The 11,974-nt window shown below is 39.0% G+C and overlaps 2 protein-coding genes and 1 pseudogene across 2 annotated transcripts; 1 reads left to right on the plus strand and 2 right to left on the minus strand.

Moving 5' to 3' along the window:
* Window positions 1-208: 208 nt before the first annotated feature.
* Window positions 209-2,142, minus strand: LOC131021233 (probable myosin-binding protein 5). The gene is made up of 2 exons (XM_057950346.1): window positions 1,300-2,142; window positions 209-1,232 (listed from the first exon to the last, which is right to left on the minus strand). The coding sequence occupies exons 1-2, from the start codon at window positions 1,880-1,882 to the stop codon at window positions 421-423; spliced, it is 1,395 nt and encodes a 464-aa protein (XP_057806329.1). The 5' UTR covers window positions 1,883-2,142; the 3' UTR covers window positions 209-420.
* A 96-nt stretch (window positions 2,143-2,238) lies between these two features.
* On the plus strand, window positions 2,239-5,708 carry LOC131021234 (serine/threonine-protein kinase AtPK2/AtPK19-like; annotated as a pseudogene).
* A 1,141-nt stretch (window positions 5,709-6,849) lies between these two features.
* Window positions 6,850-9,049, minus strand: LOC131021235 (transcription factor MYB1R1). Its single transcript, XM_057950348.1, has 3 exons — window positions 8,517-9,049; window positions 7,937-8,145; window positions 6,850-7,548 (listed from the first exon to the last, which is right to left on the minus strand). The coding sequence occupies exons 1-3, from the start codon at window positions 8,752-8,754 to the stop codon at window positions 7,144-7,146; spliced, it is 852 nt and encodes a 283-aa protein (XP_057806331.1). The 5' UTR covers window positions 8,755-9,049; the 3' UTR covers window positions 6,850-7,143.
* Between the last annotated feature and the right edge of the window lie 2,925 nt (window positions 9,050-11,974).

The raw sequence follows: 11,974 nt of genomic DNA on the forward strand, positions 1-11,974 counted from the left end.
GGTAATTTGAGGAAATGAGTGATCCAGAATTGTTTAACGTAAAGAAGTTGATTCCAAATGTGAAAACTTATATTGATATCTTTCTGTTAATGATTTTTTTTTTTGACGTGGTAAAATGCATTGATTTATAATTATCAATACTGAAAACTCTTTAAAAGTAACACCTAACAATTAGAAAATGAGATATTGGTTTGAAGAGAGAGAGATCATAAAAGGCAAGACTAGAGCTTGAGTTAAAAGATGGAAATACAAACTCTTTAAAATAGCATATATCCCATCACACTAAAACATTCTAACCCAATTTCTACTTCACATGATTCCTCAATTCATATATACTGCTACAAATCCGTCTTCCAACCTCTAAATTAATGGTGCAATTTCTGTAATGAACCAAAGAGCTCATATCTATGATCCAACAACCTAGCAAACATGATGATTTTGCCTAAGTTTTCGCAGATGTTGAGCTATCTCGCTCAACACCTTCATTCCCTCTCCCCCTCTCTGCAGACTCATCGCAACATTCTTCAAGAACACACTCTCTGCTTCAACTGCTCTCAGCCTTTCCCTCATCAACGCTACTTCTCTCGCAACAACCGTCTTTCTTTCCTCGTCTTCCGTATCCGACATCTTGAGCTCGATCTCCCTCAAGAGACCTAGAAGATGGCACCTCTCCCCCTCGTAGTCCAACGCGGCTAGCTCATCGCGTTCCTCCTCCACGTGTTGGTCAAGATCAACCTCAGAGAGATGAGTCTCTCCATCTACGTCCCCGTATCTGTCCCTATACTCGTGGAGCTCATACTCCAAGGCCTTCAACTCCTCGTCTCGCTTGAACAACATGTCCTTCATCATCTGCATGGCCTCCTGGTCGTACTCCGCCTGCTCCTCCATCATCCTCTGGTACTGCAACGCCTCCATCTGCACGGCCGCCTTCTCCTCCTGCAGCCGCGTGATCATGGCCATGGCGTTGTTGGCTGCAACCGCGGAGGCGCTCCTCTCCTCGTCCAGCTCCATGTACAGGGCCATCAAGGACCTGCGGTCAAGGGTCAGCTGTCTCTTGAGGCGGGCCACGAGGTCGCCCTCACCCTCGCCCTCGCCCTCCCCCTCCCCCTCCCCCTCCTCCAGGACCATCGCACTCGCCGGGGTTGCACCATCTGTTAATGGGATTCCGAAGAATCTGTTTCTATCTGTGAAATGTGGAGTTCTTGGTTCATCTTCAATCATATCCCCTCTACCTGCAACAACATATATATCAGCCTAATTATATAGGAGTTATTGAAATAGCAATATATGTAAACTCACCATGAGTATCCACTAAATGTGCATCTTGAGTATTTGCAGTCATCAACTTAAGCTCTGTGTATTTGGCATCAAAGGAGGGTGTGCGAGGGGATGCAGGCAGAAGCAAGGACAAATTGGGGTTGTTGTATCTGGACCGCAGAGGCTCCCCACAACAAGAGCACCTCAAAATGCCAATCCTCTCGTTACCCACAATCTCCAACTCATACTTGTTCCGCCTGTCGCAATCGGAATCTTTGTCGGAAGAGAGCAGGCATCCCTGGCACATGCTGCGGATGTCGGAGAGGCGCTTGTGCACGTGGCAGTAGGTGAGGGTGGAGATATCCCTCTTGTGAACCTCGCAAATGGATTCATTGTAGTAGAAGTTGGAGCTCCTCTGCACCAGGACATGATCAAGCCTGGTGCAGAGCAGGCATGGAGTTTGGAGCTGGAAGAATCGGGCGATCTCGTTGGAGAGGAAGGAGAGGAAGCCGTCGAGGAAGAGCAGGATGATGAGCAGCCATTCGAGGAGGGCGTAGATGAAGAGATAGGGCAGGCTTCCAAACTTTTCCTCGATCAATGTCCTCAATGCTCCCGCGGGAAGCATTTTCGAGATTAAATGGGACAAATTGGAAAGAAGAGAGAATCAAGAACCGTTTTTGGATATCTTGATCTCTCTCCTTCCCTTTTCTTCTCTCTCTTCTCTCTAATTTGTTCTCTCTCTAGATGGCTGTTAACTGCGCGAGGATGGTTACCTAAAAGGTTTGCCAAAAATAAGGATGTCTAGATTGGTTAAGGACCATTTACCTGAATTAACGGTCTGCCCATGATGACAATACTTCTTCTTTTCTTTTCTTTTTTCTTATTGATTTAAATGATGACACTTTTCTCATTTAGGGTAATAATGGTTTAAAAATTCAAGAATTTGAGACATTCGAAAGATAATTCGTAAATGATTAAAAGTAATAATTTTGGTAAATATCTCAAAAACCATGTGTCCTAACTTCCCTCGACCACCTCTGCAAATCTACACTTTGCAATAATATCTCAAGCTTGCTTCTGCAAATCTCTCTCGTAGAAAAATGTAATCTTTGTGAGATCTCAGCCTGCCCCTCTTGGCTGGCTTCTTCGGATCAATCAATCAAAATTCAAGAATTCATTCACACATATTTACAAACAAAACAGATCAACAACTCGAATTTCTAATTCACCATGAACAACAACAACAAAAAGGCTGTGCACTCGCTGCTAGCTTCGCGGCTGACGCAGCTCCACATCCCCTCCGCCGCCGCCGCGGAAGATCCCTCATTAGACTTCGAATTCTCCGATTTCTTCGGCCCCGGCGCCGCCGCCCCCTCTCCTTCTTCGGCCTCCCCGCTCCCACAAGTCATACACCACCGGTCCCACTCGTTCGTGGGCCCCTCTCCCCGCTTCACCCTCTCCAGATCACTCCCCGCCTTCGATCGAGACGAGCTCGATGATTCTTCCTGCGATGAAACCGGCGGCGATGATGCGGCGGTGGGAATTGGCAGCGGAAGCGTCTGCGACGGCGGCGAGGTGGCGGATGAGGCGGTGGAGAAATTAGGGCCGGGGGATTTTGAGATTATGAGGGTGATTGGGAAGGGAGCGTTTGGGAAGGTTTTTCAGGTTAGGATGAAGGTGAAAAGTGGATTTGGCGGCGGTGGAGATGGGATTTTCGCGATGAAAGTGATGAGGAAGGATACCATCATCAAGAACAAACATGTTGATTATATGAGGGCTGAGAGGGATATTCTCACCAAAGTTGTTCACCCTTTCATTGTGCAGCTGCAGTATTCGTTTCAGGTGACCGTCTCCTTCTTCTCTTTGTCTCTGCTTTTTGCATAGATGCAATAAATGCTTAGTTTGGATGAGATCTGAGTATTAGATTTGTAACATTATGTTGCCTTTTTGAGGGTTAAAATGCCTTATTTCTCGACTACCTAGAGATGCTTATATGATGTTTAGGTAGAATTGGTGAATTGTATGTGGTTGAGGAAAGATTGAGATAGTTGCTAATGTGGTGGAGAAGAAAAAGAAACTAGAAAGTTTGCAGTTCTGTTGTAGGTTTGAATGTCAGGGAGAAAATGGGGATACATCTCTTCTCTTCGTCGAAGTAGCATCCTTATCTAGATAGCTAGGTTGCAGAATGCAGATGACAACCGGTTGATACGAGGAAACGCATCACCTTTACCTTAGATGTAGTCCTTGTCAATAAGCTCGTATGTCTACATATGAAGGAATCGATGAAGAATGGTTGATTGAGCGTAGATGATCCTTGTTAATCCCCTAGGAGGATTTTGGTAGTTTCTTTTGCATATGATATGTTATGTCAAAATGTCTAGAGAATTTGCTTTATTAATTACAATCTGTCTTGTGGTGTTTCCACAAAGATCAAATTTCACTCTGTGGTGGATAATATTTATAATTGTGAAGAAATCTAGAGCTTACAGTTTTCAATAGAGATGTAGTTTTATGTTGCAATTCACTGCACTTGTTATGAATTGCATCACTCAAGAAACGAGGGCGGTGATCTTGTATTCCCTTAGCCTAAGTTAGAGCGCAACTTCCTGTAGAAAAATGAAGTCAGTTTTGGACATTTTCAGAAACACTAATGGTTGCTCAATCATTAATTCTTGCCCTCTATCGAGTAGAGTTCGACTAGTGATACTGGAGCAGTGGGCTCTTGTGATAGTATTTACGGGACTTTATTTTTTTCAAGTAATAATTGATCATTTCTTAGAGTAAACTGTAAAACCTCGTGGAGAAAAGATGGCTTACCCCGAAGAGGGTGCAGAAGTTGCCTAAAATGTATCTCGAGTCTAATAGTGGCAAAATTTCCTTCAACACCACATTTTTGGAGTCATCTTATATTTTTTGTGGCCTCACATTTTTTATTTTTTGTGATTCACAGACCAAGTCGAAGCTGTATTTGATCCTCGACTTTATAAATGGAGGCCACCTATTTTATCATCTCTACAGGCAAGGGATTTTCAGGTACTATTCACACTTTGTTTTGACAAACGAAAAAATGATCTTCATTCATCTACTTAATTCCTGTTTTTGGCTATGCTTGGGTAGTGAGGACCAGGCAAGGGTATATACTGCTGAGATTGTATCTGCTGTTTCACATCTTCACAAGAACGGGATTGTGCATCGAGATCTAAAACCTGAAAACATTCTCATGGATGCTGAGGGGCACGTATGGCCATGATCTAACTCGATAGATTTGCAGGAGCACGCATGACTTGTAACACTGACTGCATATGCTTCGTATGTTTAATTAATCTGTGTGACTTACCATTGCAGGTCATGCTCACTGATTTTGGACTGGCGAAGGAGATTAATGAATCGAGCAGATCAAATTCGCTATGTGGGACGACCGAATATATGGCTCCCGAAATCTTGCTATCTAAAGGTCATAACAAGAATGCTGATTGGTGGAGCTGTCGGAATCCTTTTGTATGAAATGCTAACTGGCAAGGTAATGTCTTGAAACCAAGAACAACTTAATCTAGTAGGCCACTATTAGAAAATCAGAAGGCGTTTCGTAATTAATTTCTCAGTTGATTGCGTAAAGTTGCAAAGAATGACCAATAATGTGAAAGCAAATGAAATTTGCATCTATACATTCTTTTTGGATCTGTTGTGGTATTTTTGCTTGAATAGAAGTTTTTATTTTTTTCCTCCCATTGAAGTGTTGATTGTTGAATATTTCAGCCACCATTCGCGCATGCTAACAGAAAGAAGCTCCAGGAGAAGATCATAAACGAAAAATTGAAGCTTCCACCACGCTTGACAAGCGAAGCTCATTCTTTGCTTAAAGGAGTAAGCATGCTCTTGTTTTTTGTATCCATGAATTTCTACATCTCTTTCTTGAGATGCTAATCTGCTTTGTGTTGTGTCGATAGCTGCTCCAAAAAGATGCGTTGAATAGGTTAGGCAGTGGGCCTAGGGGCGCGGAAGAGATCAAATCTCACAAGTGGTTCCGTACCATCAACTGGAAGAAGATAGAGGAGAGAGATCTCGAGCCAAAATTCAAGCCGGACGTGAGTGGCCAAGATTGCACAGAAAACTTCGACAAATGCTGGACAGCAATGCCTCTGGATGACTCCCCCGCGCCTACTCCAACAGCCGGGGAGCATTTCCAAGGGTACACTTACGTCGCCCCTAATCCATGGCTCTCGTCTGAATGAGGAAACAGCTCGAGCCGATGCTAAGGAAGCTTGGATAGATTGCCTCAACCTTGTAAGTGCTTCTTGTTTCTCCATAGCTAGCTAGCTAATTTATCTTATGTTTGGAGTAGTTCTTTCTTTATTTATTTTTAAATATTTATGTATCTCAATTCCTAGGATTCTACATAACTTTGTACCCTTTCAGAAATTTGTAAATGAGGGTAAGCCAGTCTTGAATTATATGTTGGAATCATTAACATAGGTAAGATCTTTAGATTTTCAAATTCATGATCTACAAAAGCATTAAATTTTTTATGTATGATGCATGATATGTTGAATGTCATCGTCATGTTAAGTAAACTTAGCATTAAATATCTTAAATGAAGAATACTTCATCAGAACTAAATACTTTAAATAAATCATTCTTTTATGATTTTATCAATCAAAATATCAAATTTGTAGGAAAGTTGGGCACAAAACAGTTCATCTTATATTGATAATAATTTATCAAGTACTAATATGCAAACGTTTCATTGTGCACACCAAACTAACCCAAGAATATTAATGTTATGGGCCAGACGAGTATGCTGGAGCCCAAGAAGCCCAAATCCATACTCTATATTTAAGACATTTCAATTACTCCATTTGTTTTACGAAATTAGTGATTTATTTTTTTTCTGAGAGATTTTAAAACTTAGTCCAGTTTATTAATTGAAATTGTATTAAAACATTCTTTTATTAAAATAACATTATCTTATATTTATGAAAATTATATGTGAAGCATCAAGTAAAGATAAAATAAAATAACTAAATATAAATTATAAATTTTCAAGGATTATTAAATATAATTTCTTAATATCTGTGAAAATTGAAGGGAGTTTAATTTGGTGACAGATGGAGTAGAAATCACACAAAAGACTTTTTTTTTTTTGGTTCCGTTTTCTACTTTTCTTCACTTCTTACCTATACAAAGTTTTTTTTATTTTCACTATTATTTAAGGAAAAGATGCACATAAAGTTGAAACAACTTATTTCAAGATAGCAGCAATAATAGTATAATGCGACACTAGCATAGTAGCATAGATGGATAACAAAAGAAAATGCCGTACCTTTAATATCCAACCACATACTTGGATAACGCAAGATATTATGAATAATTGATTCCCGCTCAAAGAAATTAAAAGGTCCCTACCACAACCTACCATTCCCATCAATCAAATAGATACCTAATTTTTCATCACAATCATACAACACCAAAGATTTCCCCAAGATTTGCACCTAGCCCACCCTACATTTCTTTCGAGAAAATCATAATCTCATTTATCTCCTCACACATATTAATAAAAAATGTATTTAATGTGCTTGGAAAAAAGTGACCCAATATTAAAACATCATAGTCCATAATTTTCAAACTCAGAGAAAAAAGAAACAAAAAAAAAAGGAGCAGAAGCATCTAAAAAATATTAGGAGTACAACACAGCATGACATAATTTTCTCCGGTCTGTACAAATGCAAACAAGATCAATTTCTAGCCGAACTAATTTGCCTATTTCTCTATCTTTTTTCTTGATTAAAGCTTTTTTTTTTTCCTACTCCCATTTACGGGTTTCCTTCTCATTAACATTAATGCTGTTTTTCAGCAGGTTTTATTTTCTCAATGCACGAGAAAAAAAGCTCAAGCAACGCTTATGCTGCTATCTCCATTCTTGAAGCCCTGCATCATCTGGAAAGCGGAGGCGGCCGGCTGATCCTGGCCGGAGGAAAGAGATAGCCGCAAAGATAGAGGCGATGGCTCGACCACGACGTGTTGCCTCAAGTTGAGATCCACCATTGTTGAGGAGCAAGGCACAGGGCAAACGAGCATTGTTGGTGATGAGTTTTTGGCCACTTCGGTTTGAGCAATGGCTGTGTTTCCACTTTGCATAGTGAACATGACGGGGGAGACTGTCACGGGGAAAGGCACGACTGAGAATCCATTGCTGCCGTTGGAAGTGATGGGCAGAGGCACCGTGGTTGGTGGCGGAAGTGGGCTCTCTTGGTGGTGGTTCTTGGCCGCCTCTTCAATTGGCATTGCAGTAACCTAATGGAAAACAAGCAAGAACCATTACTGTTGTTAATAAAGAAATTAACACAGAATCTTGTAGTCTTACTAGGAAATCACTGAACTGAAAAAATAATTTCAAATTCAACAGTTGCAAGAGATTGCTATCCAGATTTGCTTAGCACTCAGAAAGTTTGCTTTTGCTTTTGCTGTTTACCGCAAAAAGAGTGTTTGTTTCTATCCGAAAAGCAAGAGATACGCTCTTATTGAAAGAAAACATACAAGATTTTCTTCAGCAAATCAAAAGTAGAGCATCTTGAATTCATAAACACCAACAAGAAGTCGCACCACCAACCAATCCTCTAATAATTACTAAGAATAAATAGACAGAAAACTTTAGTACATATCACACTGATGAAGTAATTACCGAGTCGGTGGTGATGTCGAAAAGGCTAGAACGGCGGCGGCGGCGATTAATGTTACTACGGCGGAGGAAGTATTTCTGAGCATGACTGGCGACTTGGGTCGGAGTGCGGGTCTTGACGTAATTTCTCGATATACCTCTCCAATCTCCCTTGCCAACCTTCTGCAATCCAACGAGGAATAGCTTGTGTTCTTCCTCTGTCCACGGAATTCCTGAAAACAAATCCAAACCGAGCAAAGTCATTAAAAACGTCCCAAATCCATGAATCAAGAGACAAAAGAGTATCATACACGAAATCCATTACTCTTTCTCCTTAGCACATTAATCATCATTTACCATGTCAATTTTTCATGACGATTCTCTTTTTCTCCGTAGTTTTCAAGTTTATAGCCAAAAAAATAAATAAAAAAATACATCTGATTATCAAATGAATCCACAATCAGATTATAAAAACGATTGAAGGATTAGAGAGAGAGAGAGAGGAGATAAGTTTTCGATGATCAGAACATCAGCAACGCAAGCAATCTCGGAGTCAACCAAAACACTTATAATTCATAAATCACACGATGATCAGAGATCTGACCTCGCTTACGCTCGCGATTCCCGGCGGATGGATGAGGCACGGCTTCATCGGCGGAGGCGTAGCCGGCGTCGGCCGCATCCTTGGGAATCTCGTTCCCGTTGTTAACCACAGGCTCGTATTCAGACAGATTATTCATACTGACGCTCTTCCTCATTGGATCAACTCTGACTCTGACACCAAACAGCATGATCTCGCCGCCGGTGGCGGCGGAGGACGGCGACTCGCTGCTCTGCGACATTATTTCTCTCTCTGAAATGGAAGGGAATTGGAATTTGGATTGAGTGAAATGAATGAAGTGGTGCAAAGCAATTAGCTGGTTTTATATACGATGAGGAAAAAAGGCTTTGTGAAACGTGATGGCCGTACAATGCAGCGCTGGAATTTTTATTTTACTAAATACTAAAATAATAGAGATTAACGTTGAGGATAAGTGGGTGTTTGGGTGGGCGTTTCGGGATAACGCCATTTAATGTTTGGATACATTTCATATTGTGAGGATTCAATTCATGCATCCCTCATTTCCTATACGGTAAACTTTAATAAAGGCAATTTAATACACTCCACGTATTTCCATCTTAAATTTTATTGTATCGCTAAAAGAATTAAATTTATATGTTTTTATTTAAATTAAAGTTATGTTTTTGTCCTTGCTAGTAAGATTAAGAATGCCCATAATCCAATAATTTGACAGCCCAATAAAACTAGCTCAAAAACCCAATGGGTTGGTTCATTGATCAAATTTTTCTTTATTAGTATTTTGCTTTTAATTTGTTGATGAGATCTTGTTCAGATATTTATGGAATGTATTTTAGTTTTTTATTTATTTTTAATGTTAGTCCATATATGTCTTTTTCTCTAGAAAAAGAGAAGGAGCACCTCTGATTGCTAAAGAATTTATTTTGTAGTATAATTTATTTGTTATAAAAGGGTTTAGTATGACATACACTATTTTCTTTTTCATTATATAAGATGTGTGGATTGTATTTGATATATTTATAAGTATTAGTTTGGTTATTGTTATTTAGTATGTTTTGTAACAATTATTCAATTTATAATATGATATGCAATTTATATCTAAAAAATGTGTGTAATGGTTTAGAAATCTTTACTTTGACATCTTAAATGGATAAAATTTCCATTTCATAACTTATTAGACATTAAACATGTGCTAATATAACGAAAGTATGTAAATATTCATAAAATGATAAAATTAGGGACTATGCGCCGTATGAGACGCTGTTAGAAAGCCACTTTATAGTGTACAACAATTGGTACAAATCATTAGGTCCATTATGGATAGGGACATAATTCTAATTAAATATGATAAAATAAAAAGTAAGTTTTTAGTGATCTGGCTGATATTTTTGATAATTTAGTTTAAGATTTCGTTACTGGCATTTGTTATGCTTTTTTTTTTTTGTGATGCATTCTTATCGTATTGTTATTTCAACGGTTCACGAGCTCGCTAATAAATATGCAGCTAATCTTCAAGATAAGATTTTGTGAAATACTAAATTTCCACATGATTATATAATATTACTTCCATTGATTTGGCTCAATTAATGAATTGAGATTTTTTTCCAGAAAAACAAAAACAAACGTTTTTCAGCTGTAGAAGTTATAAATAAAAATTGATATTCGTTTAATTTATATGGATGGGAAATTGGCGACGTGTTGAATGGAGAACGGCATTTGAGAATATCCACTTCGATGTCTTCTCACTTGAATAATAGGAAAAAATAAAGAATTCATTTATTGATATATTCCCTTCTTTTTTCAAATAACTTTTTGGGTAAAACACGAGTTTCAAAATAAATAGAATACTAAGAATGATGAAAAAAATGAAAAATAAGAATGAATGAATTATTATTAGTGGTAGTGTATAATCTAAAAATAAAAATAATATTTTTAAAAATAGAAGAAAATTAAGAAATTATTTAGGGGAGGAAGTAAATATTTAGTATGCTCTGAAATTCTTCTCGCTTTATCAATTTTGATTCATATTAACTTTTAGGGTGAGTTCTCTTTGGTTGTAAATTTATTATGAGAAAATGAGGAATAACCAAAATTTCACCCTTTAAATTTTTTTTTTCTTTTCCCTCATGTCCTACTTAACCCTTACTCATTCCTCATTTACACTACAAATGAGGGATAATATTATCCCTAATTTTCCCATGATAAATTTACAACCAAAGAGAACGCACCCTTACAAAAAAAACCTTTTTTCCTCAAAGTAAAATAGATCTGAAATTTTGGTTATCCCTCATTATCATTAAAAGAGTTGTTTATACTCCTTTTGCTATCTTTATGTTTTGTTAATCTTTTTTTTTTTATTTCTTTAACTGATACAGTAGAAATACAAGTTTTGTATAACTTCTCAAACAAAATGGAATTATTCTTTAGTCTATGAAGGTTTGGAAAAATTAAGAACAATAAAATTTTTTCCTAAAAAAAAGGGTTAATTGCATGTAAATCCATAACGTTTACACAGAATTGGTTTTTGCTCCTAATTTAAAAAATCTACTTTTAAATACATAACCTTTCATTTTGTCTCAAATTTGTCCGGTGACCGATTTTTTCTTACGCTGGCGCCGAAAATGACACGGTGGCAGCCGGAGTCGATAAGGTGGCAGCCGAAATTGATACCTACGCATAATTTTGACATGTAGAAAAAAAATTAATTAAAAAAAAAGAAGAAGAAAAGAATAACCCATATCATCATCATCTTCCCCAACCCCCACCGCAAATACATTAAGCTCACAAAGACCTCATCCCTAGCCTCGTCCTTCACCTCCCAAGCTCGGAAATCGACGTCGCCGCTGATCTTCTCCGACAGATACGCGCACCGCCTCTTCTCCTTCACGCCGGAGATGCTCGGGCAGCTAAAGGCGAGCGCTGCCACGATCGAGTGCTCTGCTTCACAGACCACGCACTTCCCTATGGCCCCCTGCGTGACACATTCCTCCGAGATTCAGTGGGCTGTGGAGATTTAGGGATAATTAAAATGGTGGTCTGTAAAATTGAGGACGAATTCTCGCGATTTTTCGTAGTTTTGGGAGCGGAGGGAGGAGGAGTATCACATGTGGATAATATGGGGTGACTTTCCGGTGTGGCGGGGCCGGAGTTGCTGCGCTGAGCCGTCCGCGAAATGCAGAGATCGGAAATGTCGAGATTAATGCAGGTTGTCTGTGTGATTGTGTGACGGGAGACATGAGAGGGCAGCGACGGCCGGCGACAGTGGAGGCGGATGAGGGTGGCAAGATTAGGGTTTGGGAGTGAGGGAGATTGGGGAAGATGATGTTGTGGGTTTTTTTTATTATTTTTTTTCCACATGTTAATAATATGCTTATGTGTCAATTTCTGGTTGCCACCGTGTCATTTCCGGCGCTGGCGTAAGAAAAAACCGATCAACGGACAAAAACGAGACATAAAGGAAAGGTTATGTATTTAGAGGCGGA

This window comes from Salvia miltiorrhiza, chromosome 4 (genome assembly GCF_028751815.1).
Source record: "Salvia miltiorrhiza cultivar Shanhuang (shh) chromosome 4, IMPLAD_Smil_shh, whole genome shotgun sequence".
Lineage (NCBI taxonomy): Eukaryota > Viridiplantae > Streptophyta > Magnoliopsida > Lamiales > Lamiaceae > Salvia > Salvia miltiorrhiza.

What these genes read in the sequence shown, in the direction of transcription:
- LOC131021233 (XM_057950346.1), bottom strand. Translation starts at nt 1,882, where the DNA reads ATGCTTCCCGCGGGAGCATTGAGGACATTGATCGAGGAAAAGTTTGGA. An exon ending in ACATTTAGTGGATACTCATG is followed by an intron (nt 1,233 to 1,299) that starts GTGAGTTTACAT and finishes ATGTTGTTGCAG; the next exon opens with GTAGAGGGGATATGATTGAA.
- LOC131021235 (XM_057950348.1), bottom strand. Translation starts at nt 8,754, where the DNA reads ATGTCGCAGAGCAGCGAGTCGCCGTCCTCCGCCGCCACCGGCGGCGAG. An exon ending in GAATCGCGAGCGTAAGCGAG is followed by an intron (nt 8,146 to 8,516) that starts GTCAGATCTCTG and finishes ATTTGTTTTCAG; the next exon opens with GAATTCCGTGGACAGAGGAA. An exon ending in TCGACATCACCACCGACTCG is followed by an intron (nt 7,549 to 7,936) that starts GTAATTACTTCA and finishes GTTTTCCATTAG; the next exon opens with GTTACTGCAATGCCAATTGA.